This window comes from Pezoporus wallicus, unplaced genomic scaffold (assembly GCF_028554395.1).
Source record: "Pezoporus wallicus isolate ANWC-B61680 ecotype Strahan unplaced genomic scaffold, APGP_CSIRO_Pwel_v1 contig_1035, whole genome shotgun sequence".
NCBI lineage: Eukaryota > Metazoa > Chordata > Aves > Psittaciformes > Psittacidae > Pezoporus > Pezoporus wallicus.
Genome location: NW_026636811.1, coordinates 392,942 through 418,421, shown reverse-complemented (window position 1 = coordinate 418,421; position 25,480 = coordinate 392,942). Strand labels below are relative to the sequence as shown.

The following is a 25,480-nucleotide window of genomic DNA, read 5'->3' as shown; positions in this document are numbered from 1 at the left end:
AGAGAGAATGTGTGACTTGCTGCAGAGTATAAAGCAGAGATTGGATCCGAGGTCATCAGATGACTGTGAGTCAGTTTAACACTTGTGGCATATTTGTTTTTAACTAAATTAAATAAGGACTTTTGAAAACTGCAAAAACAGGCCTTGTTATTTATTTAAATTGCCCTTCATACTGTGTTAATAAAAGTATTGCATGACATTCTCAGCTGCTACTCCCTTAGTAGCTGGAATTTTCTGCCTCTGTCAATTTCTAATGCTGACATTTCACTTTCTTTTTTTAATCTTTGGGCTCAAGGCAAATTTTTTCCACCCTGATTTCCTTACAAATATTTGGGGCTTGCGCCTGCATTCCTTGAAGCCAGTGAAAATCCTGAATGAGCAAGGAATGCAGAACCAAACCCCAGAGTAATTTACGTTTTCTATTTTACTTGCTTTGAAAGTCCCTGAAGAGTTGTATCACTGTTTATTGCCACAATAAAACATTCCTAATTCACTCAAGTGAGTTAATGACTGAGAAACCTCCTAGATATTACTGAGCTGGCAAAGCATAATTGATTAGTATATTGTTTTCTGAAAAGCAAAGCTAATATAAGCTTTTTTCCTTGTTAAGTACACCTGTATTTGATTACTTGTTACAGTGCTTTACTGCCGAATAGCAAAGCTTCTGTAGTGTGCTTGAAACCCCAACAATGTGCAAGGCTGCAAGAAATCTGTAACTTAAAACCTTAAAAACTCAGCGAGAATCCAGTATCTTGGAGTGTGTATGAGTTGTGGAAAGTACCACAAACAAGATTAATAAAAGCCCACTAACAGCCTCCCCTTTTTTGCTTTTATTTCGAGCGCCTCAGTCAACAGCAGCTATTCATCAAGGCCCTGACTCCAAGCACGTCTATGAGAAGATTTATCCTTGCTGTGTTGGTTTTATTTACCTGTTCCATATGGTCATAATATCAAGTTATGAGCTGACTCAGGGACTGTTTGTTGGTTTTTCTTAGCCTAAGACCTACTCAGCACAATGGACCCTTATTGCTGCAGGTACACCTGGCTGCTCCACTAACACAAATAAAGAGTCCATTAATTTCAGTGCAGTTACTCCTCATTTAGTGACATGGAGGAGAATCACATATAGGATGCCAGGACTCCACTGGCTCCGCACGAATTACGGTGAGAAACAAAAATACCTGAAGCACCAGACCAGCTTTGACCACACAGTGGCAGCAGAATCAAGACACTGCTCAAACAAGTCTTGCAACAGAAGTGTCAGAGGAGCGAACTTCCAGTAGCTCTTGTTTAGGGAACGAGGAAAATAATCCTATAAAAAACACATCAGGTGAGATGCATAACTGAGAACTGTAGGGAATTTCCAAAAGTTAAGCCCTCCATTCTCCAGCTTGAGGCACGCTACTTGGGGATACCTCATTTTGCTGTAAAGACCCAATGTGTGGTTTAAGCCTGACTGAAAGCTGTGCCAAAGAACAAGCCCAGCCACTGACTGCCTCCTAAGAGCTCCAGAGAAAGGGTGAAGAAAATGAAATGAGGTTCCCTACCTCACAAGCTACTGTAAACACAGGAGGAGGCAAATCCAGTCAGCACTATGCTGGAAGTCTTCAACAAACATTCTGGAGCAAATGATTCCAACCCAGTTAATCGCACCAGGCTCTTGCGGTTTAATGGGAGTTTTGCTCAAACAACAACTGTAAATTAATAAATTAATTAATAAACAGTAATAACAAGCATAAGTAGAGGGCTTGATCTGCTTCCCACTTGTGTGGGTAATTCGAGAACAGCTGTCTCACTGTCCCAGCTTTCCTATTTATGCCACCCACAGACAGTGTGGGATGACAAACCAGCTTGGAATCAAAAAGGAGCAAGGTCAGCCGTGTCTTGTTCCTGGCTGTCATCAGAAGGAAGATGTCACAGAGCCTCCTACCTACCATCAGATAGTCCTCCATGATGGAGTGGTACCCCAAGAGAGTCCATTTGTGCAAAGACCTCAACCCAAGGCAGCAACACATCTCAGACATAGTACAACAGCAGAAGTTAGCATACTTCAGAGCCTGCAGACCCAGGCTGCATGGCCCATACTACACAGCATCCACTTGTCAAAACATCCAGTGCAAGACTCTTACTGTATTCAAATGGAGCAGACAAGAGGCAACTCAGGAAAACAAACACCAGATGGAATGGAGGATCAGCATGGAGAAAAAGCTCTGCAGACTCCACAAAGCCTCTTTAAGGAAATGGGCTGAATGGCAGGGGTTGGAGGGAGGGGCAAGATAAAAGATTGGGAATTTCCCCTCTTGTTCCAGAGCCCTGCAGGGACCCTGCTCCAAAGCCAGCACTGCCCATCTCCGCACACCCCTGCTGCGCTGCTCTGACTCCCACTGGGGTGGACTTTGGGGCTAACAGCTTGGAGGGATCAGAGGAACCTGGCCTAGAAAACTGCCACAGGGCAGGCAACCCTGCACACAAGCCAGCAGGGAACAGCACATCAGCTTCCCCAGCAGCTCGGAAGGAAAACTGTGCTTTCTGGGGCTTTACTGCACAAGAGAGCAAAACACTGTAAATTAACCAGCTGCCCTCCTCCAAACCAAGCACACCGCTGCAGCCAGGTGTGAGGCAGGAAACGCTGAAGCACTAAGGGCGAAGTGAATCATCCACAGCATTAAACAAGCTTGTCAGGGGATGGATGCATGCAGACTTAGAGGAGGAGAGCAGCCTGTATGCACCACGAACATTTTTCAGTTGGCTGTGACCACTTAACTGAACAGAGAGTCATCTGCCTTAATCATTACTATTAAATTTATTATTCATTAACCACATGCATTATTTAAACTTAAAACTAAGGATCCTGGAAGCCAGCAGGAGACACTGACTGCTTCCAGTTCTGATAGTTGCACAAAGCCTGTCTTCTACTATTGCCAACCTGAGGTCCTAAACATGTCAGATCTGGTCTTGAACTGCTTTAAACCTAACACTTCAACAGCTATGTCATTCCCTTCAGTTTATCAAGCCTTTATGGCAGATGGCATTTTTTCCTTCCTCAACCAGATGACCAAAAGTTTGCTTCAAAGCAAAATCTGAGGTTCTCATGGAATATCAGGACTCAGAACACATAGAAATCCTTTCAGTACTACAAAATATTCAGTAAGTCACTAACTCTGTGGCCAATACTTGTAGTTCATGTTTGCTGAATGCAATAACTGTTCTTGTTTCTCTCTTTCAAACTCTAACTAGCTATTGTACATGAGGAAAGCCTGGGCTGAGAAGGACATGGTACTTCATCTGTGCCCCAGGTAACTCCCCTTAACCCCACAGGAGCTCTTTGATAGAACAGGAAGTTTAACCAAAGCCTCACAAGTTGCAATCAGATGCCTAAACCACAGCATCATTTTCTTCTGCATTTGCTTGCAGGAGGGACAGCTCTTAACCTCTGCACTTCCACTGCTGACATTTGAACAAGAGCTCGGCAGGCACCTTTACAGTTTTAGACACGATTACTAAAACAAAGAGGATTAGGAGAAACTACTACTCTTACAAACCCCATCTCCTGCATCCTCCTAATCATGTCTTTTTTAGTCTCTCTCAGGAGAGAGGCTGCTTCCTGAGCCCTTTCAAGCATCCTGCACTGCTACTTGGTAACCAAATCACAGGAAAAAAACACATTGAAGAAACAGCGCCTAGTGGGGTTTTTGCTTCAAAGGGATTTTAATAGCAATTACGTAGAAGACACTTTGAAAAGCATATCACATGCAGTCACAGGAATCTGCTACCGAGCCTAGAGAGAAGGGCTGAAGGTTTAAGGGCCAGAGCAAAGGACAGAGTTACTGAAGAGATTCTGTTAAAGACAGATGTGCCAATTAAAGTGCAAACTACGTGGAGGAGGAAATAGTATTGCTGTAGAAGGACAAAAAATAACTCCTTTATTCTGGTCAGATTATGAGCTGGTCATTAAAAGCTTTCTGTCCAATACATGGCATGAGGTATTTTGGCTAGAATATTTTCATGACAACAGTATTTAAAAAGAAAACTAAACACTGAATAATAACTATAATATTGAAAAAAATAAGAGAGGTCTGAACTCAGAGCCAGCTCCTCCAAAATTCAGTGGGTTTGGTTCCCTTAGACCTCATTCCTATAGAACCGTGAAATACCTAAAGAAGTCTTACAGGGAGCTTATAAGAAAGATGAGACAAACTTTTTAATAGGGTTTGTGGCAAGAAGACAAGGGGTAGTGGCTTTAAACCAGAATAAGGTAGATTTAGACTAGCTACAAGGAAGACATTTTTTACGATGAAGCTGGTGAGACACTGGAACATGTTGACCAGAAAGGTTGTAGACGCCCCATCTATGGACCCATTCAATGTCAGGCTGAATGGGGCTCTGAAAACCTGATCCGGTTGAGGATGTCCCTGTCCTTGGCAGGGAGTCTGAACTAGATGATCCATAGAAGTCCCTTGCGACACAAAGTATTCTATGAAATTATTTTCTTTAATTTTGACCTTTTTTTAGGTGGTATTTTCTGAGAAAGCAGTTTCCTATTTTTGCAATTCTTTCATATGGGAGGAAAAAGAAAGATATTTGTAAAAACAATACAGAAAATTACTTTTTAAAACAATTAAAGTATAATGATGGAGACAAACATGTAATTTGAGATGACTTTCAACTTTGCCTAATGCAGAATAGATAAAGGGAAACAAATATGCCAAATAATTTCGTACTGATCATGGCCACATGACCTTTTCAAGTTATTGGTAGATAACCCTGAGATATGCATTACATGCCCTGCCAAAACTGTTATTTTTCCTCAGCGAGGAGTTATTCACCAAAAAAATAACCCACTTTGTCAGATATATTTTTCTTAACTATAGTTATTTTCCTCAGCTATAGTTATTTTCCTCTTGACTAGCAATTCTACTGTGCTGAAATTGCTACAGCATTAGTCTTTCCATGTTCAAGAAGCATATTTACTATTCTAGTATTCACCTACTTTTCAACATCAATATGAAACAAATTTCAAACAAAGCAAGTTCTAATTTGTTGTTACTGTATTCTTGGTGAATGGTTGGAGCTGTCCAAAGCACATAAAAAAGCAGTCCTGCATTGTATAGACTGCAAAATCTTCACAGATAAAGGCAACGGGTCAGTATGAAAGGCACCAAGACCATTTACACACATAAAATAACACAGATAGGAGTTCACAGGCTCAGGTCTAGCATACTGCCTTTGGTATTTCAGGTTTAATATTGGATCCTAGACAAAGAAACATGCGGTCTACTACCTGACTTCCTATCTTACCTTTGTAGTGTGAATTTCACAGAGCTAGTTCACATGTTGATTTTGGTCTTAATGTCACATACTAATCTCTTACATGTGTCGTTATCTTCCCAATCTGCACAAAACAAACTTCATCACAAAACATCCATTCCTCACCGATCTCCTGAGAGTAAGTTTGCCATAATCAGCACCCCTGCTAAATTATCCTCAACCTGAAATCAGCACATAGTCAGCATGCGTGACAGGATGCAGAGTGAACTGCTGTGCTAGAAAATTTAATTGGTAAAGAAACCACAAATGGCAAATGAATTCACAAGGGTAAGATAGATATATAGAAATATGTTCATACGTTGATATATGTATGTGTGTGTGTATACATACACGCACGCACACAGACTACCAACACTGAATGGAAACAGGACTACTCACATACAATTGAAGGATCTACAAGTTTATCCTTTGGTTATAGGTTCTTTCAAAAAATATATTGTATAAGGAAATGGGCAATATCCCATACAGGTTCCTGCAGTTCTTTTTATATTCATTTCATGTTCCCATTGTCACAATAGAGTATGAAAAAGAAAATAAAAATTAGCAATGTAATTCCACATGGTGAGAGTCAGTGCCTGTTACCAAACCTGTCTCATCTTAGATTCAATAGGTGCGCCTGGCAGTGCCTAAAAGTATCAAGTCAACAGTATGCAAATGGCATCCCAAAACCTCAGGTGAAAAAATACCCACACACCTTGTTTTTACCGGCTCCTCTGTACCTGGTACAGGCAGTGCCTACTGTCCCAGCTGCCATCAAATACCCCCAGTGCACTTCCACAGCACTGAAGAAATTATAGAATCATTTAGGTTGGAAAAGACCTTTACGGTCATGGAGTTCAGCCATTAACAAGGACAAGAGGAAATGGCCTCAAGCTGCGCCACGGGAGGTTTAGGCTGGATATTAGGAACAATATCTTCACCAAAAGGGTGGTCAGGCATTGGAACAGGCTGTCCAGGGCAGTGGCGGAACCACCAACCCTGCTCGAAAACCATGTAGATGAGACGTGTAGTTACATGGTTTAGTGGTGGACTTGGCAGTGCTGGCGTAAAAGTTGGATATGATGATCTTAAAGGTCTTTTCCAACCTAGCTGATTCTAAGACAGTATTCTGACAAACAAACAAAGAAGCCATTTAGGTGTTTTAACCATTCAGAATTGTTTGAATCAAATTTCTTATCAGAAAGGAAAAAAAAATCGTCCCGATCTAAAGGTCATAACAAAGTGTCTAGATCTGAGAGGTATAAAGACTGAAGACTGAACATTATTATTCTTTTGTAATGTCTGAGCATTTTATAGTGATTTCCTTTTTCAGAGGACAGCTGTTGCTTCCTACTTATAGGGAAACTTTTTAATGAGCAATTTTGTTAAATAATATGGCCATAGCATAACCACAGTGCTGAGAAACCAAGAAGGCAGGCCAAAAGGGATCCAAAAGTGAATTTCTTTAGAGATAAAGCAAAAGTTTATAATAATAAAGGAACAGTTAAGTGGGTTATTTAAAAAATAATAATAATAATTTTAAAAAAATCAAATTATTTAAATTTCTTTTGCCATCCTCTGAAGTAGTCTGCACTTCACAAGCAATTCAATGTGATTCAATGTAGTTAAGAAACATTCTATTAGAATACTCCCTCTAGTCAAATCAGTCTCAATCTAGAGAAAAAGAATTTCAGCCTTTCCCCTTCCTCCTCCCCAGTGTTTAGTAATATAGCATAAGAGTCTACAAAATAGCCACCACGGTGTAAACATCAGTGATCTCCTAAGAGTAACATGTCAAAGGGCTGCCAGACATTTCACCGGGCTCTTCCAGTTCTAGTGTTACATTAGGTGGCATGGAGAAATTTGCACTGTTTGAAAGACCGGGGCTAGGCCTAAATTTAGGGCACTGTTCCCATAAAGAAACAGGGTCCTATAAAGAAAAGGGGGAAGGGAGGGCAAAGTGTTTGTTAATTTGGCTGTACAGGATGTGACTGAAATTGTTGGACATTGTATTTTCATCTTAGAGTCGGCATTCCATTTTTTTATCATGGGAGGTTGTTTCATTGGTTTTTTATCTTCCATCAGGTCTCTCTCTCTCTCACTTTCACCTTGTCATAATATATTGAGCCATCAAAGATACTTTTTTCCCCCCTACTGTCACACACAGAATTGTTTGGATGGGACAGCAACTGGTCTACACTGTCTTGTCACAGTCCAAATTCCACCTTCAATTCTTAAGTTGCATTCCAAATAAAAAGTCCTACTCAAACATCAGTGACACACGATGGCCCCATATCCTTACTTTCTTACTTGTCTTTTGCAAGAGTTCTGTGCTGTTGCCAGCACTGGAGTGATGTTTTAACAGTGAATCTCATGTTTTCACTTTCTTTGAGTAATCTTTCATTTTCCTCAGACTACAAGACCAAGATGAGTAGGTTTACTAGACTGCCAACAGGCTTTTTCCCCCTTCCAACAACGCAAATGTCTTTATTGTTCATTAAACACTGTTCTGCAAATACTGGCCAATAGTACTTCTGTAGCATTAACATTAGAAGCCCGTAGGATTCTGCAGATTATGTAAAGAAATAGTTTGTGGTTTTGTACTCCAGCATTCCATCCTGTTAAATCTATTGATTTAATAAAACAAGCCACCTAAATTCTTCCTTTTTTCAATCACAGCAAGGTCTGCCAGTAGGAGCAGCTGTTTTCATTGTACGTTCTCTAGACAGAGAACTCATAATTCATTGTCTGCTTAAGGAGCTCTCTAAGGAGAAGCTTTTTACTTCTTCATCTTGTTTGCTCTGTTGGTTGATTGGCATGTATCTCTGTATATAACTATATCTATGGCACAATGTTATAATAGCAAGGAAAACAAAATTATTACCTCTGCCTGACATTTCATCAGCAGTACTTGGGAAATATTGTCCCTGAAAAACACAGAACAGGGGGTTACAATTAACGCTAAGAAGTGTTAATTAGACAGAGCTGGAATGACTTATTATAAAGCAGAGGGTATTTTACTTTTCCATGTCTCACAACAGTAGAGCTTCCTGAGTGAAGTCAGGGGCTCCGCTCATGTAGCTGAAAGTGAGGAAATATATAACCCCTTGTTGCTATACTTTATCACCGAACAAGTACTTATTAACAAGCATATTCTTTGGCACATATTAGTATATATTCAGGACACAGGGCCTCTTCTGTCATTGTTAGAGCTCTGCTCTAAACTCTGAGGAATTTGACACATTTTAATGAATCAAGACAGAGTCCAGGAGAGCTTTCCTGCAATAGAGATTGCACACTTAATTAGGACCCTTATTAAAAATAAATACTCAAGTAGTACAAAAGTCTGCAATTCAAGACTTATGTGTCTCATGCTGAAACTGGAGACAGTCAATATTAGTAGTCACTCCTAGAAACCAAATATGGTAAGTTGGTTTGAGTTACCCAAGGTCATACAGTGTTGGTAAATCAGCAGCAGGATTTAGTACACAAACCAAATCTTCTGAGATCCAAGTGCAGTTTTCACTACAAAACCTTGCAGCTTCCTTCATTTGCAAGGTCCTGGTGCTCCTCTGCAACTGCAATATCTCATTCTTATTCCATGAGAATAACCCAGTGAAACAAACCAACCTGCGAAGAGATAACTGTACCTTCCAAAAAACTGGATATAAGAAATTAATATGCTTTACTTCAAGTGTACCACATTCAGCTGAAGCATCAGTTGCACCTATTTCGAGAATCATTTCATTTTAAGGTTAATCTCAGAACAGAGCAGGACCTCACACCCACTGAGCATCAGCAGCACGTTGCTGCCACAGGAAGCACTTCTATGCTGTGCATCCTGCTTCAAGATGATATTCTGTGCTTGGGTCTATGAAGGAACAAAGGCAGCTCTTGCCCAAGTGGGTCCAGAATCTATGAGCGTAACATCCAAGAGCCTCATTCCAGAAATTAAGCTGAGAGAAAAACAGCTACATCATTGTCATTTATGGCAGAATAAAACTCAGTTACCACCAACCAGTGCTATACACTAATAAAATATTTTCATTGTTATTGTTGCTCATAAAGCCTTCAAAAGCTTTAATAGCTACAACGTATTCTTTCCAAAAATGAGAAGCAATATTCAGAAGCCATAAAACAAAATGGTCAAAAAAAGTCATCTCTATGCAAAATTCAAATAAATAAAAAGCACAACAGTAATCTGGGTGGTTAAAATTGCAAATATCTCAAATTCAATATACAAGCTGAGGATCTGCCTAGAAAAGAATACGTTCTTTGAAGACAGAGTCATACAGATTTAACTTCTGTTATAATAAAGATAACCCTTGGATAGGGGGAGCATTAGTTTCAGTTAAGGCTAAAAAAAAAGATTCATGATACCATAAACATCTGCAAAACAAGAGACAGTCAACAAAGATGGCTCTGTGCAAAACATTTACTGAAAATCACCAACAGGATCCTTTTTGCTGTTGCATTTTGGATGCCAGATGGCTGGAGAGAGTTCCAGCAGGCAATTTCTTAATGAGAGTGCCTCTGCCCAATATCCTCGACATCCATCAGATGCAGCATCTACCCTGCTGAGGCATCCAAGAGAACCAGACATTTTACCAATGACTTCACGAGGTCAGTCTTAGCTTTCTGTGGTTTATGAAACACCATTTACTGTGATTCAGTTAGACCCATCTAATCAGGACTAACTTTCTTTAGACATTTCAGTGATGAGGAATAAAATAACATGGGAGATAGGGCTTCTATGACAGCCTTAGCTCCCACCTGACCCTGCTTTTAAGGGCACACCTACCACTCATCACCTCAGACTTCTAGCCACTCAAGAGCCAAGTGCACCATTTTGCCAGCCCTACCCTACAGTTAGAAACAATCCTGCTAACCAAGCATGCAGACATCTTCATCTCACACAAGTTTCAAGCTCTTTCTGTATCAAAGATGTACATATCCTTGCTTGTCAAGATAAAGCAAGTTGTACCCTCAGTGACCAAGGTACTAGACATTGAAAAATAGGTAAGCCTTCTCTCAGGAGGGAAATTAGGAAGCCAAAATGAAACATGCGCAGGATCCCAGTGGGCCAGTTAACATACGTTTCAGCCTGGCACTAAAATTCACAGGCACTGTCATGTAACACTTAGGAAATAACTTGATAATGGTGAAACATATCGTAATGCCAGCTTCTCCAAGTGTCTGCCATGGTTGTGGGGTACATACTGAGTATTTTGATACCATTGCACTCCCAGTACATTAGACTTGGCTTAACCCATCCATTTGGTGCAATTTGGGCAACAGTTTATGCTTGTAAGACACACGATGGATGAATTTCTCCCCAAAATCCATCAAGTCATACACTACTAATATTATGTTCTAAGACGCTTTCCAGTAGATCTGAAAAATCAAATTCAACCAGTGCTTTGGAATCCTTTCCACCCATTGAACAGGAAAGTGGCTATAATGTAATGCTTGTAGAGAAGAGACCCTAATAGCGCCTCTTTAATCCCTGCTGGTCAAGGTGAAGCTTTCCTGAAGAAGGGTACAGATTTGAGCAAGGAGCTAGAGCCATGTTTTGCCTGCCAAACCTACTGGACCATTTTCCCACTCTTGGCCCTACTGCATTAGGATTATTTTCTCTGAGCCACAGTAAAGCTTCACAATGTGGATAAAAAGGATGATTAGAGGAAATAAATGCAATTCATCCCCCTAAGCAGGAAAAAGCCAGGCATCTTGTAACTTCATTCTACCACACTGGACTGAGCACTGCAGTTTTAGTCCCTCTTCTGTGTGCCTGATCATTTGCCATTTACTCCTATTGAACAGGTCCTTAATTAGATTCTCCTAACCAGTACAAGATATCTGACTCTTCCCCTTACAAAGCAAAAGCTCTTTAAAGTATAATCTCCACTGCTGGCCCCATTCGTTTGGCTGCAAATATCTATGGCTAACCTTTCAAGCAGGAGATTTAGAAAACTGAGGAAATCCATAGGTTCTACCCAAGGTAAACCACGGGCTTCCCCAAGCCATGAAAGGAAATCAATATCCCATATCCTGCTTACAAGAAAGTGAGGTAACATTTTGATACCTTTGTTCCCTATAAAGCTGTTTCATCAGTAAGTCCCTGCTGCGCAAATCCAAGCTCATTCTCTCTTTTCATGCTGCTGATGCTACCCTTGGTTAGAAGCTCGTGGTCTCTGGATCCAGCTCCCTTTAGCAGCGGTTATACCCTCCTTCCTCTCCTAACTCCAGATCCTGGTGACCTGCAAGCCTTTTTCTGGATCTGCCAAATAGTTTATAAGGGCCCTGCCTTGTCTGCCCTGCTTCTGTCTTGTTGAATCTGTGAACCTCTCCTATATCCTGGTCCAGGGCTAGTACCCCATTTCACTTCCAAACATCTGATTTTAGCAATGACCTCAGCATTTTAAGGCCAGCCAGTCCTGTTAAATCTCTCTGTAAACAGAAACCCCAAGCAGATCTTTTTAAAAGCCTTTCTAATTCACGCTTTCCATCTGCCTGTCAGACCACATGACAAGATCCACTCTCTGTTTCTGGTTTCTTTTCCATTTCCCTCTTCCCCCCAGGACCCTGCCCTGCTGTCACAAACCTACTCAAATTTGCACAGATCCTGCCCGTCTATTACATTTGCCCAGTTAAATAGTCAACTTCTTTCTGAAGATACACACAGCAGATTTGTAATTATTGGTGGGTAAGGAAATTTGGGTAACCTGCTTTCAGTGGATTTCTACATCCTTTTCTTCCTGAAACTCATCTACACTTTTACCCAGTCTTTTTTCATCTATTCATGTACGGGGCGGGGGGGGAGAGATAACACAGCAATTTTGGGGAACCGGGAAAAAAACTATGCAGAAACAACCTTTAGCATAACTCTTACAGCTTTACAGCACATTAGCAAGATCCAAAACCAGAAAAGATGAAATGCAAGGCAAGAAAAACCTCCTCCCAATCCACACTAGCTACAAGTATACTCACACTGATAACATGTCAAAGGATCCATCCTTACCCCTCACAGAGACCTGCATTACAGAGCTTATTTAGGCAGAGCTTCTGTGTGAAGTCAGGAATCAGAACGTATCCCACATATCACCATCTCTTACAGAAAATTAATCCACAAATCAGAATATGACAAGATTTTGCTCTTCCACACCATCAAAGCAGAGCTGTCATGAAGCAATGTTTTTCCCCTTATAGTCTAGCGTTTGCAAGGAGTTAAGATAAAACCTAAGATAAGACTTTAGCTCCCACATACAGGTAAATCCAATACTACACAAAACAGCATTCCAAACAGAATTATCCCCTGGGGGGTGTCTCATCATGCCCTTGTCCACATCTGCCAAATTCACACCTGGGGTGAAGAGGAGCACGTTTATGCTAGCATTTGGATAGAGCAGGCCTCAGACTTTGTTTGGTTAGAAATGGTTAGCACACAGCCTGTTGCCGTTAAAAACTATTGGCAATACCTTCTTGTCTTTAAGCATTTTCATCTCCCTTGATGCACTTGCTTCCACATGAGCAATCAGTGAGTCACTGTAAAAACACCCATCACTATTTTACACTGATGGCCACTTGCTCGAGCCTCGGCTGGTGTTATAGGTGTACATGAAGTTGAATCTCCTGTACAGCACCTGATATAACTGAAATTAAGAGGTTCTAGTAGTTTCCCTGAGAAGGTAAATCCTGCCACATAGTACCACCTTACCCAGCCTGCACAGAGTATAATCGAGTCCTAAAGGCAACGAAAGGCATGTTACCACAGACTTAGTACAGGTCAAGGAGCTGCCTCACACTTTTCATGAATATGGCTGTCCTTCAAACTCAACACCATTAAGTGACACAACATTTTCATTGCACTTTCCTAATACAGGCATTTAGATCTTGTTTTGTGGATTCTTAAGTGTTCTCACAGACCTTAATCTGAGTTCTCTTAAAAGCCTAAAACCACGTCAGCCCCCTCACCCTGCTCTTCTGTGCTGGAATTTACTCCTTTAAACATCTACCCCGCTTCTTTTACCTTCACCATTATCCAGCAGTAGACTTCCTTGCAAACCTGCCTTCTCCAGCTGCATCACCTAACAACGTACCAGCTCATCCCTCCCATCCTTTAACCTCTTCCACCCTGGCCCCATCTCTCACGTTAACACCACGCACCCCGCACCGGCACAGCACCCTCCCTCCCATCAGTAATTGCCACCAAATCCCGCAATCAGCCCCACAGCTGAATAGCGAATTCAAGGACTGCCCAGCTCCCGGTGTTCTGCTGGCCCGGCCTCGGCTGCTCCCGGCGTTCAGGATGGGGAGTAGTGGGCATTCTCCGGCAGTGCCTTGGGTCAGGAGCAGCGCTGCCATCGATGATTAGATTTCCTAATAACATAGAAATGAGGGAACTGGCTGAAAAGGAAAGGGGTTTAGATTAAAACATCTGTTAAAAAGATTAAAACATCTGTTAAAATTCATTTATTTTCGTTTTGGTGCGAAGAAGCTCGTTTTGGAGATGAAATGTAAAGAAGCGCTGTGCAATTTCAGGGTTTGGTTTTGTTTTCTCTGGGGTTTATGTCTGGCTTTCGAACTTCAGCCCAGCAGGCGGCTGGGGTATTTTGCGCGTGGTTTGGTTTGGGTTTTGTTTTAGGTCCAGACTTTTTTACTGTTGTTGTTGGTTTGGTTTTTTGCTAAGAAAAAGGCAGAGGAAAGCAAAGGGGAAAGTGGGAATGACCGGTAACAAGGCGAAACCAATTTTTGCACAAGGTTTTCAGTATTATGTATATGAAACCCGGGAGGTGGAAAAAGGAATGAATTCTCACGCTCCCTTAACTGACACTAAAAGCAAAGGAAAACCTTTCAAAAGCCCGTTCCTCTCCCGTTCTAACTACTACTCCACTCTGCCCCATCTGTTGAGCTCTAGGCCGACCGCCGATCCCTGTGTGAAGGTTCTCGGTCAGCGGCGGCCGCGCGTTGCCGGCTCGTCCTGCGGAGCCGCTCCTCCTCGGTTTGTTCCACCTGCTTAATCACATTTAAATGTATTAAATACTTTCCTATTGTCGGGGAGTAGAAGTGATTGCTGCGGTTGCCATGGGGACGTAATGCCAGCATGGGGGGGAGGATGCCCGCACCACCAGAGATGTCCCTTCTCTGTCCTGAGCTGCTCTCCCACTGTCGAGAAGACCCCGGGAGACGGAGATCCCCCTGGCTCGTACCCGCCGCCGGGCATCACGATGATGTGGTTTACTCAGTGGGACGGCTAAAAGCCGTTTTCCTCGGAGCGGTGCCACCGGGAGCCCGGCTGCAGCGGCGGCAGCGGTGTTTGCTCAGCCCCGGCCCGCGGGCGGGACGGACGGAGGCACCGGCCCAGAGGCCGCCCCGCCCCGATGAGGGGCACCGGGGCCGGCCCGGCCTTCCCCGCCCCTCAGGGGCTGCGGGGCTGTTTCAAGGCCGGGAAACGCGGCATCAGGTCCCGGGACAGCCTCGGTGGCGGGGCACGGAGCCGTCCCGGGTCAGCGGATCGGGTGTCGTTCCTCGGCCTCCAGCAGAGCAAGGCCCGCTGGAGGGCCTGAGGGCCAGGACGCCGTATCCGCGGTACCGCCGCCCTTCCCCGCCGCTGGCTGGCCCCGGCGGAGAGGCTGTGCCGCCAGCGGGGCGCACATCAGGGCAGCTGTGGAGCAACAGGCCGGGCCGGGGCCGGAAAGGAGGCAGAGCCGGAGAGGAGCCACTCCGCTCCGACACCCTCTGTCCCCGGGGCCCCGGTAGTGAGCCGGGTTTGCGGGGAGCTCATAGAGCAGTTTTGGGGAGAGGCGGCCCTTGATTGGAACGGGGGTGGCGGAGATTTCCCCCTTCGTCTTACAAATAAAACAACCGGTCTGTAAAGGCGAAAGGGACACATCACCCTCTGCATCTCCCCTTCCGGCCCCGGCACTGCTCTCCTCTCCGGGCTGCCGAGGCGGTCTCGCAGCGAGCAGGGCTCAGAGAGGTTCATTTTAGGTGAAGGAATGTCATTTCGCTACTAAATGGTTAGTCTAATTTGATCTTTATTATGCCGTGGATTAGGGCTGATTCATATTAAACACGAGTGCTGTTAATACAGCGCCGGAACGTGTCCCGCTGTATGTACAGCCGCCGCGGCTGCAGCCCCGCCGCTGCCTGCGACTCGCGGATTAAGATTTAATTAAGAGGGAAGTTCTCTGGCGCTCACCGCAGCCTCTCTGCTTCACAAATAATTTATAGTCAGCTCCGCGGATTTTATTCAAGTGACAGCATTTTATTTTACTCTAAAAGGGACCTGAATATTTCATGTTGTGCCAGAGGCTTCTGTTGTGAGAACCTCTCCCAGGCAGCCCCAAACCCAAGGGGGTTTTCACTTTTAATCTACGGGAATTACCTCAGTAGGGACAATGTATCAGATTCTCTTACCCCCTCCTCCTCCCGCCAATTTAGCAGCCTAAACTATCCATATGAAAGTTAATCGTCGTGATCCCCATTGTCGGCTGTATAAATCCGAGCTCAAGCCAACCTCCAAGACACGGCAACAACTCTGATAAATTGTCCTGCTCGCCTAACTACACAGGAATGGCTTTTATAATTAAAAGGGGAGCTGAGTTAAATCAACAGCTCCTAAGCCCTTCTCAACAGTGCTAGAATGGGAGAAATGTGGCGACCTGATTTCTTTAAGTAGCAGCTCTTTGTAGCCCATTCATAATCCCAGATATGGAAACCCATCCCGCACAAAGTCAGCTGCCAACCGAAAAAAAAAGGGGAAAAGGGGAAAAAAGTTTATTCAGATGCTCAAAGTGCACTTTTTTTTTCCAGTCTAACATAACCCTGGCACTTTATAACCAAACAGACAACTCCTTTTCCAATTAAAGTGGAATTAGGAAACTCAATCAAATTAGCTCACTATTAAAGTCCTTCTTTATTAAACCGTTTTATTGTAGTAATATTAAATTTCACCCGCTCTTGGAACACGAGACTTTTAAAAGTTTCCCTTGTGATATTGATTTGGCTGCTCCCAAGACGGATCAGGGTCACAAGTATTTACCTAGGTGGAATCTGTAATATTTACTTTTTATTATTATTATTTAAGAAAAATCTTCAAATTGTATCCAGCTTGATCGATCGCCCGAGGGAAGGAAGAATTGCATTTTACTTGCCCTTGTCCTTTGATTTTACCCGGGGGGTCCCACAATAGCTGCGGCGGGACGGTCCCCTCCCAGAGCCACCAGTCCAATGACTAGTTGGTAGGAGCTGTGCTGTCAGCTCCCAGCCAATGTTTACACAGTTATATTTGAAGTGAGAAAGTAAACAGTCCAGCTGTGCCACGGTGCGGTTCCGTGGGATTAGGTTTCCATACCAACGAACTTTAGGAGTTTTTACAGTCTTAATTCAACCATGCACTTAAGTGGTTCTTTGTGAGTAATAGTTTTCTTGGGCCAAAAACTCCCAGGACTGGTAAAAGTCGTGCCCCGGCTTTCGGGAGCATCGCATCGCTGGATGCAGGGGGAGCACGGCCGCTGCACCCCCAGTGTATGATAAATATATAGAGGTAGGAAAGGCCTTCGGATTTTTTGGTCTTGAAGAATAGGGGGGCACCATTGTCAAAAAAAAAAAGAGAGAGAGAGAAGGGGGAAAAAAGGATGAAAAAACCCAAACAATAAATCAAAAAAATAATAAAAATAGAAATAAAATAACAATAAAATATAAAATAGAAATAAACACACACCAATAAAAAAAAAAAACAACCACAACCCACTCGTGAAGTTTTTGCTCTTGAACCGAGGGGAAAGATTTGGAAGGATGCACAGGTCCAGAAGTAAACCAGCGGGTTATTTCCTGTGTGTATCCCCACCACCACCCAGCACTGGGGTTGTGGTGTCTTAACTCATTCGCGCCTGTCGCAAACACGCGTTCTGAAAAACCATCATTATTTGTATATCCCTTCGGTTGTCTTGACATAGAAACAATTAAAACTCACATTCAAGTTTCAGACACGAGGGGAAAGGATCTCTCTGTTGCTACACAGCAGGCTTTTGCTCTAAGCATGCTTTTCTCTATGCGATAATGCCACGTTTCCTAAATATAACAAAAAAATCAGTGTGATACCAAAGGGAAAAAAAAAATCGTTAAATTTTCACCCCTCTGATATTGATATTTTTTCCTCCCACCATAAATAAAAAGACCAGAACCAGCAATAAATGTATGTGACAATTTCAGTTCGTAAGGAAATTGCTCTGGTTTGTAGGTTTGTTTTTATTTATAAATTTCCCGAAGGATATCTGGTTTGACCATGATAAAAATGTAGTAAACATATATGTACTAATTGCATAAACTTCTTTAAATATTGACTGTCCTCGTCAAGTGAATTTCCCAAAGCACACTTCCATCATCTGGTAAAATATCACTTGCCATTTATAAGACCTTTTTTTTTTTAATAGAAAATAACATTTATTTCTATGAAATGGGAACACAGAATTACCTGTTAGAAACAGCAAGAAGTTTGCTACATTGGAACAAGAAAGCAATTTCCTTGCAGATCACAAATGAAGGAGGCTTATTAAACCGTCATACACCATTGGCGCCGGGGTCCTACGGACAGTTACAAATATATCTACTTTCCAATGTTATATACAGATCGTAACATTTGGGGGTGGGGGGGTGGGAAAAGGAAAAGGCTTTCAATTTGACAATATGTTTAATCTATATGCCTGGTAAGTATTACAATGCGCTGTCTAACCTTTAGCTTAACGTTAATACCAAGTTCACCTACGAGTTACATTAATAACTTAGATTTCCATTTTATAACATTATACACTTGCTAGTATACATATATATATGTATGTGTGGGGGGAAGAGTGTGTAGTGTGTGTGTAGCGTGTGTGTGCGTGCACACCCCACGACGCACCAAGGATATCCATGCTTATGGCCATAAGCAACAAAGAGTGACTCATGTCTGGACAATGAAAGTGCACCTTTATCACCGATTTAACACCTACGTCTGTCCGCGCCGGGCTCTGCACGCCACCATCGCCTGTAGGGGGGGGGGAAGAGGGGGCAGAAAGTCATCCGTGCCCGTCCCTCCTGTGCCTACCTAGCTACTTCTACACAGCTGGGCTTTGGGGAGCTGCCCCTCGCTATTGCTTCTCGGGGGTGTTGTTGACCATGGGCCCGTAGAGCCCGCCGGAGTAGACCTGCTCCTTGTGCACGGCGGAGCGGTCCCGCATGAGGTCGCTGAAGGCGTAGTCCACGGGCGGCCGGAACCCGAGGGTAGGCATCAGCCCTGCCGTGGAGTAAGGGGTCATGAAGGCCAGTCCCCGGCTGTGCGCCGAGTAGGCGAGGCGCAGCGGGTTGAGTCCCAGGTGGGTGCCCAACGGGTAGCCGCCGGCCTCGGCCCCGAAGTGCGTGGCGTTGGGCTGCAGGGGGGAGAAGGCGGAGCGGCTGCCCAGCGTGCCGATGGCGGGGGCCATGGCGCCGGCTATCAAGGGCCGGTGGTGGCCGGCGGCCGCTGCAGGGGTAGGCGGAAGGCCTTGCAAGGAGCCGTCCCGGGCCCAGCCCTCCTCGGGGCCCTTCTCCGGGCCGCGGTTGTTGAGGATCTGCTCGATGGCCTGGACCACGTCCCCGCCGCAGCCTTGCAGCACCAGCTCCAGAACGCTGCGCTTGTGCGCCGGGAAGACGCGCGTCAGGATGTCGATGGGAGTCCGCTGCCGGCCGCCTGCCGAGGGCGACGGGTCCTGCTCGTCCTTGTCCGCCTCCGAGCCCGAGTCCGAGCCCAGTGGGCTGATGGAGCCCGGGCTCTCCTCCCCCTCCTTCGGGCCCTTGGAGACGGGCGAGCTCAGGAAGGACTCGCCGTCCCCGTTCTCCGAGCCCGAGCCGTGCCGAGCTTCCGGGGAGGAGGTGCCGGGCACGGACTCGCCGTCCGGGGAGAGGGGCTTCCCGCCCGCCTGCTGCGGGGTCACGGCGCGGCTCGGCAGCAGCGTCTTGGGGAACAGCTCAAACTTCTGCATCTTGGACTCTGCGGGGCGGGAGGAGAAGGAGAAAGAGAGCGTCACTGCGGCTGCCCCGGCTGGCGGTGGGGCCCACCCGCCGGGACACCTCCCCGGTCCCCGCTACCGCCTCTGCCGCTCCCTTCCCCGCATCCCACCGGTCGCCCCTGAGGGCGCGGTCTTACCTGAGGCGCCGGCGCCTCCCTCGCCGCCGCCGCCGGCGCAGACGGAGCCGAAGACCTCGTACGCGGGCCGGGGCGGGATGATGCCGTTGGCGGCCGCCAGCGCCAGGCCCTCGGCGGTGCCGTAGAGCAGCTGCAGCTCCCTCGCCTCGTTCTCCTCCTGCGCCTGCTGCCGGCGCAGCGCCACCTGAGCCGCCATGACGCGCTGCCGCTCGGCGATGAGCGTGCACTTGGCGCACATGCAGTCCTTCCACCGGCAGTACCGCTTGTGCCCCTTCAGCGCGGACACCACGCCGTGGTTGCGGCAACGGGCGCACTTGGGCGTCCGCGGGTACTTCTCTGCCGCCCGCAGCAGCAGCGGCGGAGCCCGCAGTAAGCTCCCGGCTACGCTCACGGGCAGCGTGGCAGCCGCCGCTGCGGCCGCCGCCGCCACCGAGCTGGGGGGCACCGGAGGGGGAGCGGCGGGCACGCTGGGCAGCTCCGACCGCAGCTCCATCGCGGCGAGCCCGCCCCGAAACAGCGACCCCCCCTCACGGGTCTCCCACGGAGCAACGCGGGGTGGGGGGGAACCCCGCGGAGATCCCGCGCCCGGACACGAGAGGAGGCTCCCGGCGCAATCACGGGTGGGGGGCACGCGGAGCACCGACGGCTGGCATGCAAACCCCAGCGCCTACCAGCTCGCCGACCCGGCCCCCCCGCACACTGGAGTGGGGCTCAAGTGAGGAGGAGACCGGCGAGAACCCCCCTGAGCCCTCCCCCCCCACACACACACCCGAAAAGTGAAATCTAAGACAAGAAAATCCAATCAAACTTAGATCTCTCGCGCTTCCGTGCTCTCCGTGCGCATCTGGCCGGGCAGCGCCAAGTCCATCGCGCCGGGCTCAAAGCCGAGCTCCACCGTCCGCGCCCGCGGGGTCGCCGGTGGGAACCCGAGTTCACCCGCGCTGGTCCCTAAACTCAGCTCCCCTTTCCCCCTAGTAACTACAGTCATAGGCCAAAAGCGTCCCTTCAAAGACCAGTCCAGCACCTTCAGCGGCAGGATCCCTCTCCACGAGCCGCGGAGGCTAAAATCCAGGAAGAGAATTAATTTTTTCCTAAAGAAAATTAACCGAGATCACCCCGGCTCCCTGCCAGCAGCGCCGCAGCCGGGCGGACACCCCGGAGCACCCCAGTCCCGCCTGGGCTGGGCTCACCCGCCGCGGCGAGCCCCGAGCAGGAGACCGGCGGCGGTGCAGTTGGAGGGGGCAGAACCGACGGCAGGGCCCGGCGCCCCCCGGGACACGCTGCTTCTGCTGGTGCTGGTGATGGTGCTGGTGATGGTGCTGGTGGTGGTGGTGGTGGTGACGGTGGTGCTGGTGCTGCTGCCGCCTGTCGCGTGCGGCCCGCGCGGCCGGAGCTGCAGGCAGAGCGCGCCGCAGCCACTCGCGCTATTGTTGCGCCCCGCGTTGCCATTAGGCAACGTTTGACAACAATGTGGCGCCTGCTATTGGCCAGGGGCGGGAAGAGCCGCGCTGATTGGCCGGAACGGCTCCTGCCCGAACGCTCCGCGACCGTCGGGACCGGGCGGGACCCGCGGGTGTGTGCGCGCGCTCGTGTGTGCGCGGGGCGCGCGTGCCTGCGCCCGCCAAAATACACCCCCCCACCCACCCACCACCACCACCCCACGCACCCGTCCCGCCCTCCCGCGGCCCCCAGAGCTTGGCTCTGCTTTGGGTGCGCGTTGCTTCGCTCCTCCTAAGAACCCAGTGGAAGCCGCGCTTCCGACGGGGGTTACGTGGGGTTGGGGGGTGTTGGGGGGGGAGGGGGGGATGTTCGTTTCGGGTTTAGTTTGGTTTTGTGGGTGTCGCTTGTCAAAAGGGTGGGGGCGATGCGCTGTGAAAGGTGGCAATTCACTTCATGGTGTCCCCGCAAGGTTTTGGTTTATAACGCGATGTAACGATGTATCTCTCCTTCCTCTTTCTTTCCCTCTTCCTTCCTTCATTCTTTCCTTCCATCTCCCTCACTCCCCCCCTTTTTCCTTCTCTTTCCCCCACCCCACAGCCGCAGGTGAAGCGCCGCGGGGGACCCCCGAGGTGAGTGTGATCCCCGGGCCGCGCACCCCGCCAAGTCCGCTCTCTCTCCTTCCCTCCATCCCTTGTGCGTGATCCGCGTTCAACAGGCGCCTTCCCCGCGGGGACAATAGGGACGGGTGCTGGAGAGGGAGGAGGAGGCCGTGGGGCTGGTAACTGTATATTAACCCCGAAGCTTTTGTTTTAGCGTTAACGGCCCGGGTTTGACGTCACCCCCGCTGGTAACGGGAGGAGGCAGAGCTTCGGCAGCCCCGGCGGGAAACAACGCCGCCCGCTCTCCGCGGGCTCTCCCCTCTCCTTCCCACGAGGGATCTCCATCCTCCGCAGCGCTCTTTAAAGGTCTTTGTGTGTCCGTCAATCCTTCCCCGCCTGCCGCTGCCCGGGGCCGGACCCTCCTCCCTTCCAGCACCCCGCTACCAGACCTGCTCCCCATGCGCTGCCCCCCGGCAGGGCCCCGAGCGCCCCGGGCCTGTGTTACCCCCATCCCGTGGCTGGGAACGGCGCAGGACCGAGGAGGACAAACGGCACTCGCGGCTGCTACGCTGCCCCTTCCCTTTTGTCCCCTTTGGCTGCGACAAGCACAAGTGCAGAGCCCCCAAACTTCCCCATATTTCTATAGCTCTCCGTTCCTCCTCTCTGTTTGGTTGTTTGGTTGGTTGGTTGGTTGTTTTTTTAAATCAAAAGAACTCTTTCCCAACCGAGTTTCCGTGTGTGCAGCTGCCACCCACTCCTCTTGGTTTAGGTGCTAGAACACCTTTATTTAATAAAGCCGCGAAGTCAAAATATATCCCATTTAATTTTATTCCCAACCACTCATTTTACTCTCCGGGGAGAATTACTCAGATTATCTGATTTAACTGGGAATTTGTAGGACTCGATAGGACTGAATAAGAAACATTTAAATTGTTGCTTTACGTGAGTTTACCATGGAGAAAATGTTGTCTCCCTTCTTCCTGCACTTATGTTTGGGTTTCGGGTGGGTTTTTCCTGCGAAGACCTTTCCCTTTCCCCGCCGAGGCAACCTGCCATCAGCCACAACGCAGGACACGGGCTACACTGGTTTCCCCTTTTCTTTCAGCTTTGATTTAAATTGCAGGGCTGGGTTATCCTTGCCCGTTATGGCGGGTTTAAACGATTTATTTTGGAAACAACCATGGAAAAAGAAAATTAAAAAAATAATAAATAAAACAATAAAACCAAACAGTGGGTTATTAACCTGCCAGTGAAAAGCGGTGGTTTGTGTTCAGAGCCTCATGCCTTCAGTGACACTGCACAGGGCGGTGTAGAAGTTGGACGCGCAATGTGTAGTGTCTCTAGGTCCGCATCCAGAGGCGTTACTCACAGTTTCCGCAGCCTCCCGCCGCGCATCCCCCAGTGACCGTCGGAAGAGTTGGGCACCGCGTCCTGGTGCGGAGCGCGTAAGAGACCTGGTCCCTCCTTCTCATGTTCATCCCAAATCGGCACTACAGACACCCCCCACTCAAACACTCAACCACGAACTGCTTTTAAAATACAACAGACAGATATCGAAATATTCGGGGTTACTAATAAAGAATAAGTTAAATGTTTATTGCAAGAATATGTAAGGCAGCGCCAGGTATCAGCCCATACCAAAGACATTTGTCGAAAGCTCCCCCGCTATATGCCGAGCGTGTAGACTTTTCCCACCCGCTGTCCCCACAGGAGCAGGCTGCCGCCCCGACGCAGGCGGATGGGCGTCGGGAAGGGGCTGCAGACGAAGCTGCCGCTCCCGGGCAGGGGCCGCTCTTCGCTGGGGTCAGCCCGGCCCCAGAGCCGAGGGCTCCGCTCCGGGCTCGGCTCAATCCTCCGAGCAAAACCAGACCATTCTCTTGCCTCTCCCCACCTCCGGTCGCTGAAGGGGCACTTTCAAACGGGATCCAACTATTTTTTTGGACTCCGGTCTCTGACAAAGTGCGTTTAGAACTGGAGAACCCCGAGCCCGGAGCCTCTCTTTGCACTGGTCTAATAAAACGATAAAAACAATTTTTCTTCCGCCCTTATTTTCCTTTGGAAGCTTCCACCGTGAACCAAGACAAACAGGGCGCACATTTCACATCTTTCCATTCAAACAAAACCCAACTGCCTGCGAGTTATCCCGGAGACCAGAGCTGCGGCCCGGGCTCGCCGTGGCTTGATAGACGTCCCCCCGCCTGGGCCCGAGGATGGACGGGGTGCAGCGGGGAGGTTGCTCTTTCTGTCCCCTCTTCCCCCCCCCTTTCTCTCTGCTGCAATTCATTTCTGTTTGGCGAAGCGCGATAAAATCTGCATGTACATCCCCGCTCTGGTGTCTTTTTGGGAGGGAGGGTGTTTGCTTTAGGCACCCCCGGAGTAGCCGCTCTCCAGCTGCAAAGGCGGGTGTGCTGTGCACCCGGAGAGGGACCCTACCAGGTTACAAGGGAAAAGAGACATTAACTGCTCTAAAACCCCCAAGACTCGTCCCGCTCCCGGCTGGGCTGGGGGAGCCTCATCCGCCGCCGTCAGACCGCGGCGGGGACCAGCTGCCGGCCCCGGCTCTTTGCATCCCTCCGCAGGGGCTCGCCGGGCGCCGGGGGAGCGACCCCGGTTTGGGACCGGGCCCCAGGGCCGGTGGCGAGAGAATCCCAGCGGCGGAGGCGCTGCCAGGGCAGGGCGCGGAGCCCCGGTGGGATGGGGGGGTTCAGGTCAGGGATCCCGGGGCGCCGGCCCGGTTCGCGCAGCCGGTTTGGAAGCGGCGTCGCTACGCTGCGGGAACGGGGGAGAAACGGCGCGTTTCGTTGCGCGGTGCCCCGGTTGGTGCTTAATTATCCCGCGACGTGCTCGGCTGTGGCAGCCTCCGGCAAGGCGCGGAGCCGATGCTCCCATCTGGGTGAGCCGGTAACGCACCGGACGGGGGCTATTATATATTTATATTGAAGAAGCCCCGATCTCCCCGGTGTTTATTCCTCTCCTCACTCCCACCGCTTCCCCTAAAGGCTTGCAATGCATCTCAGCTCCCGTGCAAAAGTTTGAGGGGGCCGCATGCACCGGTGCTGCCTCATCTTCCCCCAATTACAGTAGTAAAATCTTAATTAAAAAGAGCCCGTCCATTGGCTGTCAGGCTGGGGAAGGCAGACACGCAGCACCCGGGAGCATCCCAGGGAAATATAGTTCTTGATTAGTGTATTTTCATCTCGTTCTTAGCGGAAGACAGTTTGTAAGTACCTGCTAATGTTAGTGCTCTTTAAGGTTTCAATTGTTCTAGGGGGTTTGCCATTGACTTTTTCATTATTTACCTACTGAATCAAAGTAAGCAAATGCCATCTGTTTCCCTGCTGCTATCATCTTCACTTTTAATTATCCGCCCAGCAGCCTAATAGAGATGATATTAAACTAAATCTTTTTGACATTAAAAGTAATTATCCCCAAACCAATATTACAAGAATGAAAATTACCCTTCCCCACCACCACCACCACCACCAAGAAAAAGGCATATTCCTCCCAGTCCAGGCAACCCTTTCGGATCCCGGAGCGGGGAGAGGCAGACGGGGCTCCCGTTAGCCCGGACTCCTCAAGTATTTGAAACATTATTAACTCGCTTTCCAGGCTCCCAGTGGGGGAGGAAAAAGAGACCGGGAACAGGGATTTGTGGAAGGAAATAAGGGGAAATCGGGGCTCCACGTGTTCCTACGTGGGCTCCTTCCACTTCTCCCCGCAGCGGCCGCGGGACAAGGAGTAGCCCGGCTCTGCACCGAGGGTACGGCTGGGACCGGGGCTGCCCGACCCCAACCCCAATCCCAACCCCAGGCACAGCACCGGGCCTCGGGAAAACACCGGGTCATAAACATAGACATCAACACACACACGCAGCCCCTCGAAGTGCTCTGCCCCGTCCAGCGGCACCGGCCGCCTCGGCGTCGGGGGCACGGTCATTGCAGAGACATTAGGAGCCGGTTCGTAATTA

General features: G+C 48.2%; 1 protein-coding gene and 1 long non-coding RNA gene across 2 annotated transcripts in view; both read right to left on the bottom strand.

Annotated features, from left to right (window-relative positions):
- LOC130595232 (uncharacterized) overlaps positions 1-13,386 on the bottom strand; it is a 39,129-nt gene extending 25,743 nt beyond the window's left edge. The window contains exons 1-2 of the long non-coding RNA XR_008971264.1: positions 13,337-13,386; positions 8,192-8,234 (exon numbers count right to left, since the gene is read on the bottom strand). This is a non-coding gene — a long non-coding RNA (uncharacterized LOC130595232). The remainder of the gene's footprint in view (positions 1-8,191; positions 8,235-13,336) is intronic.
- A 3,877-nt stretch (positions 13,387-17,263) lies between these two features.
- DMRTA2 (DMRT like family A2) lies at positions 17,264-20,210 on the bottom strand. Its single transcript, XM_057401777.1, has 2 exons — positions 19,475-20,210; positions 17,264-19,318 (listed from the first exon to the last, which is right to left on the bottom strand). The coding sequence occupies exons 1-2, from the start codon at positions 19,965-19,967 to the stop codon at positions 18,441-18,443; spliced, it is 1,371 nt and encodes a 456-aa protein (XP_057257760.1). The 5' UTR covers positions 19,968-20,210; the 3' UTR covers positions 17,264-18,440.
- Between the last annotated feature and the right edge of the window lie 5,270 nt (positions 20,211-25,480).

Coding starts and splice junctions, on each gene's coding strand:
- DMRTA2 (XM_057401777.1), bottom strand. CDS start 19,967: ATGGAGCTGCGGTCGGAGCTGCCCAGCGTGCCCGCCGCTCCCCCTCCG. Junction 19,319..19,474: donor GGGAGGCGCCGGCGCCTCAG/GTAAGACCGCGC, acceptor CCCGCCCCGCAG/AGTCCAAGATGCAGAAGTTT.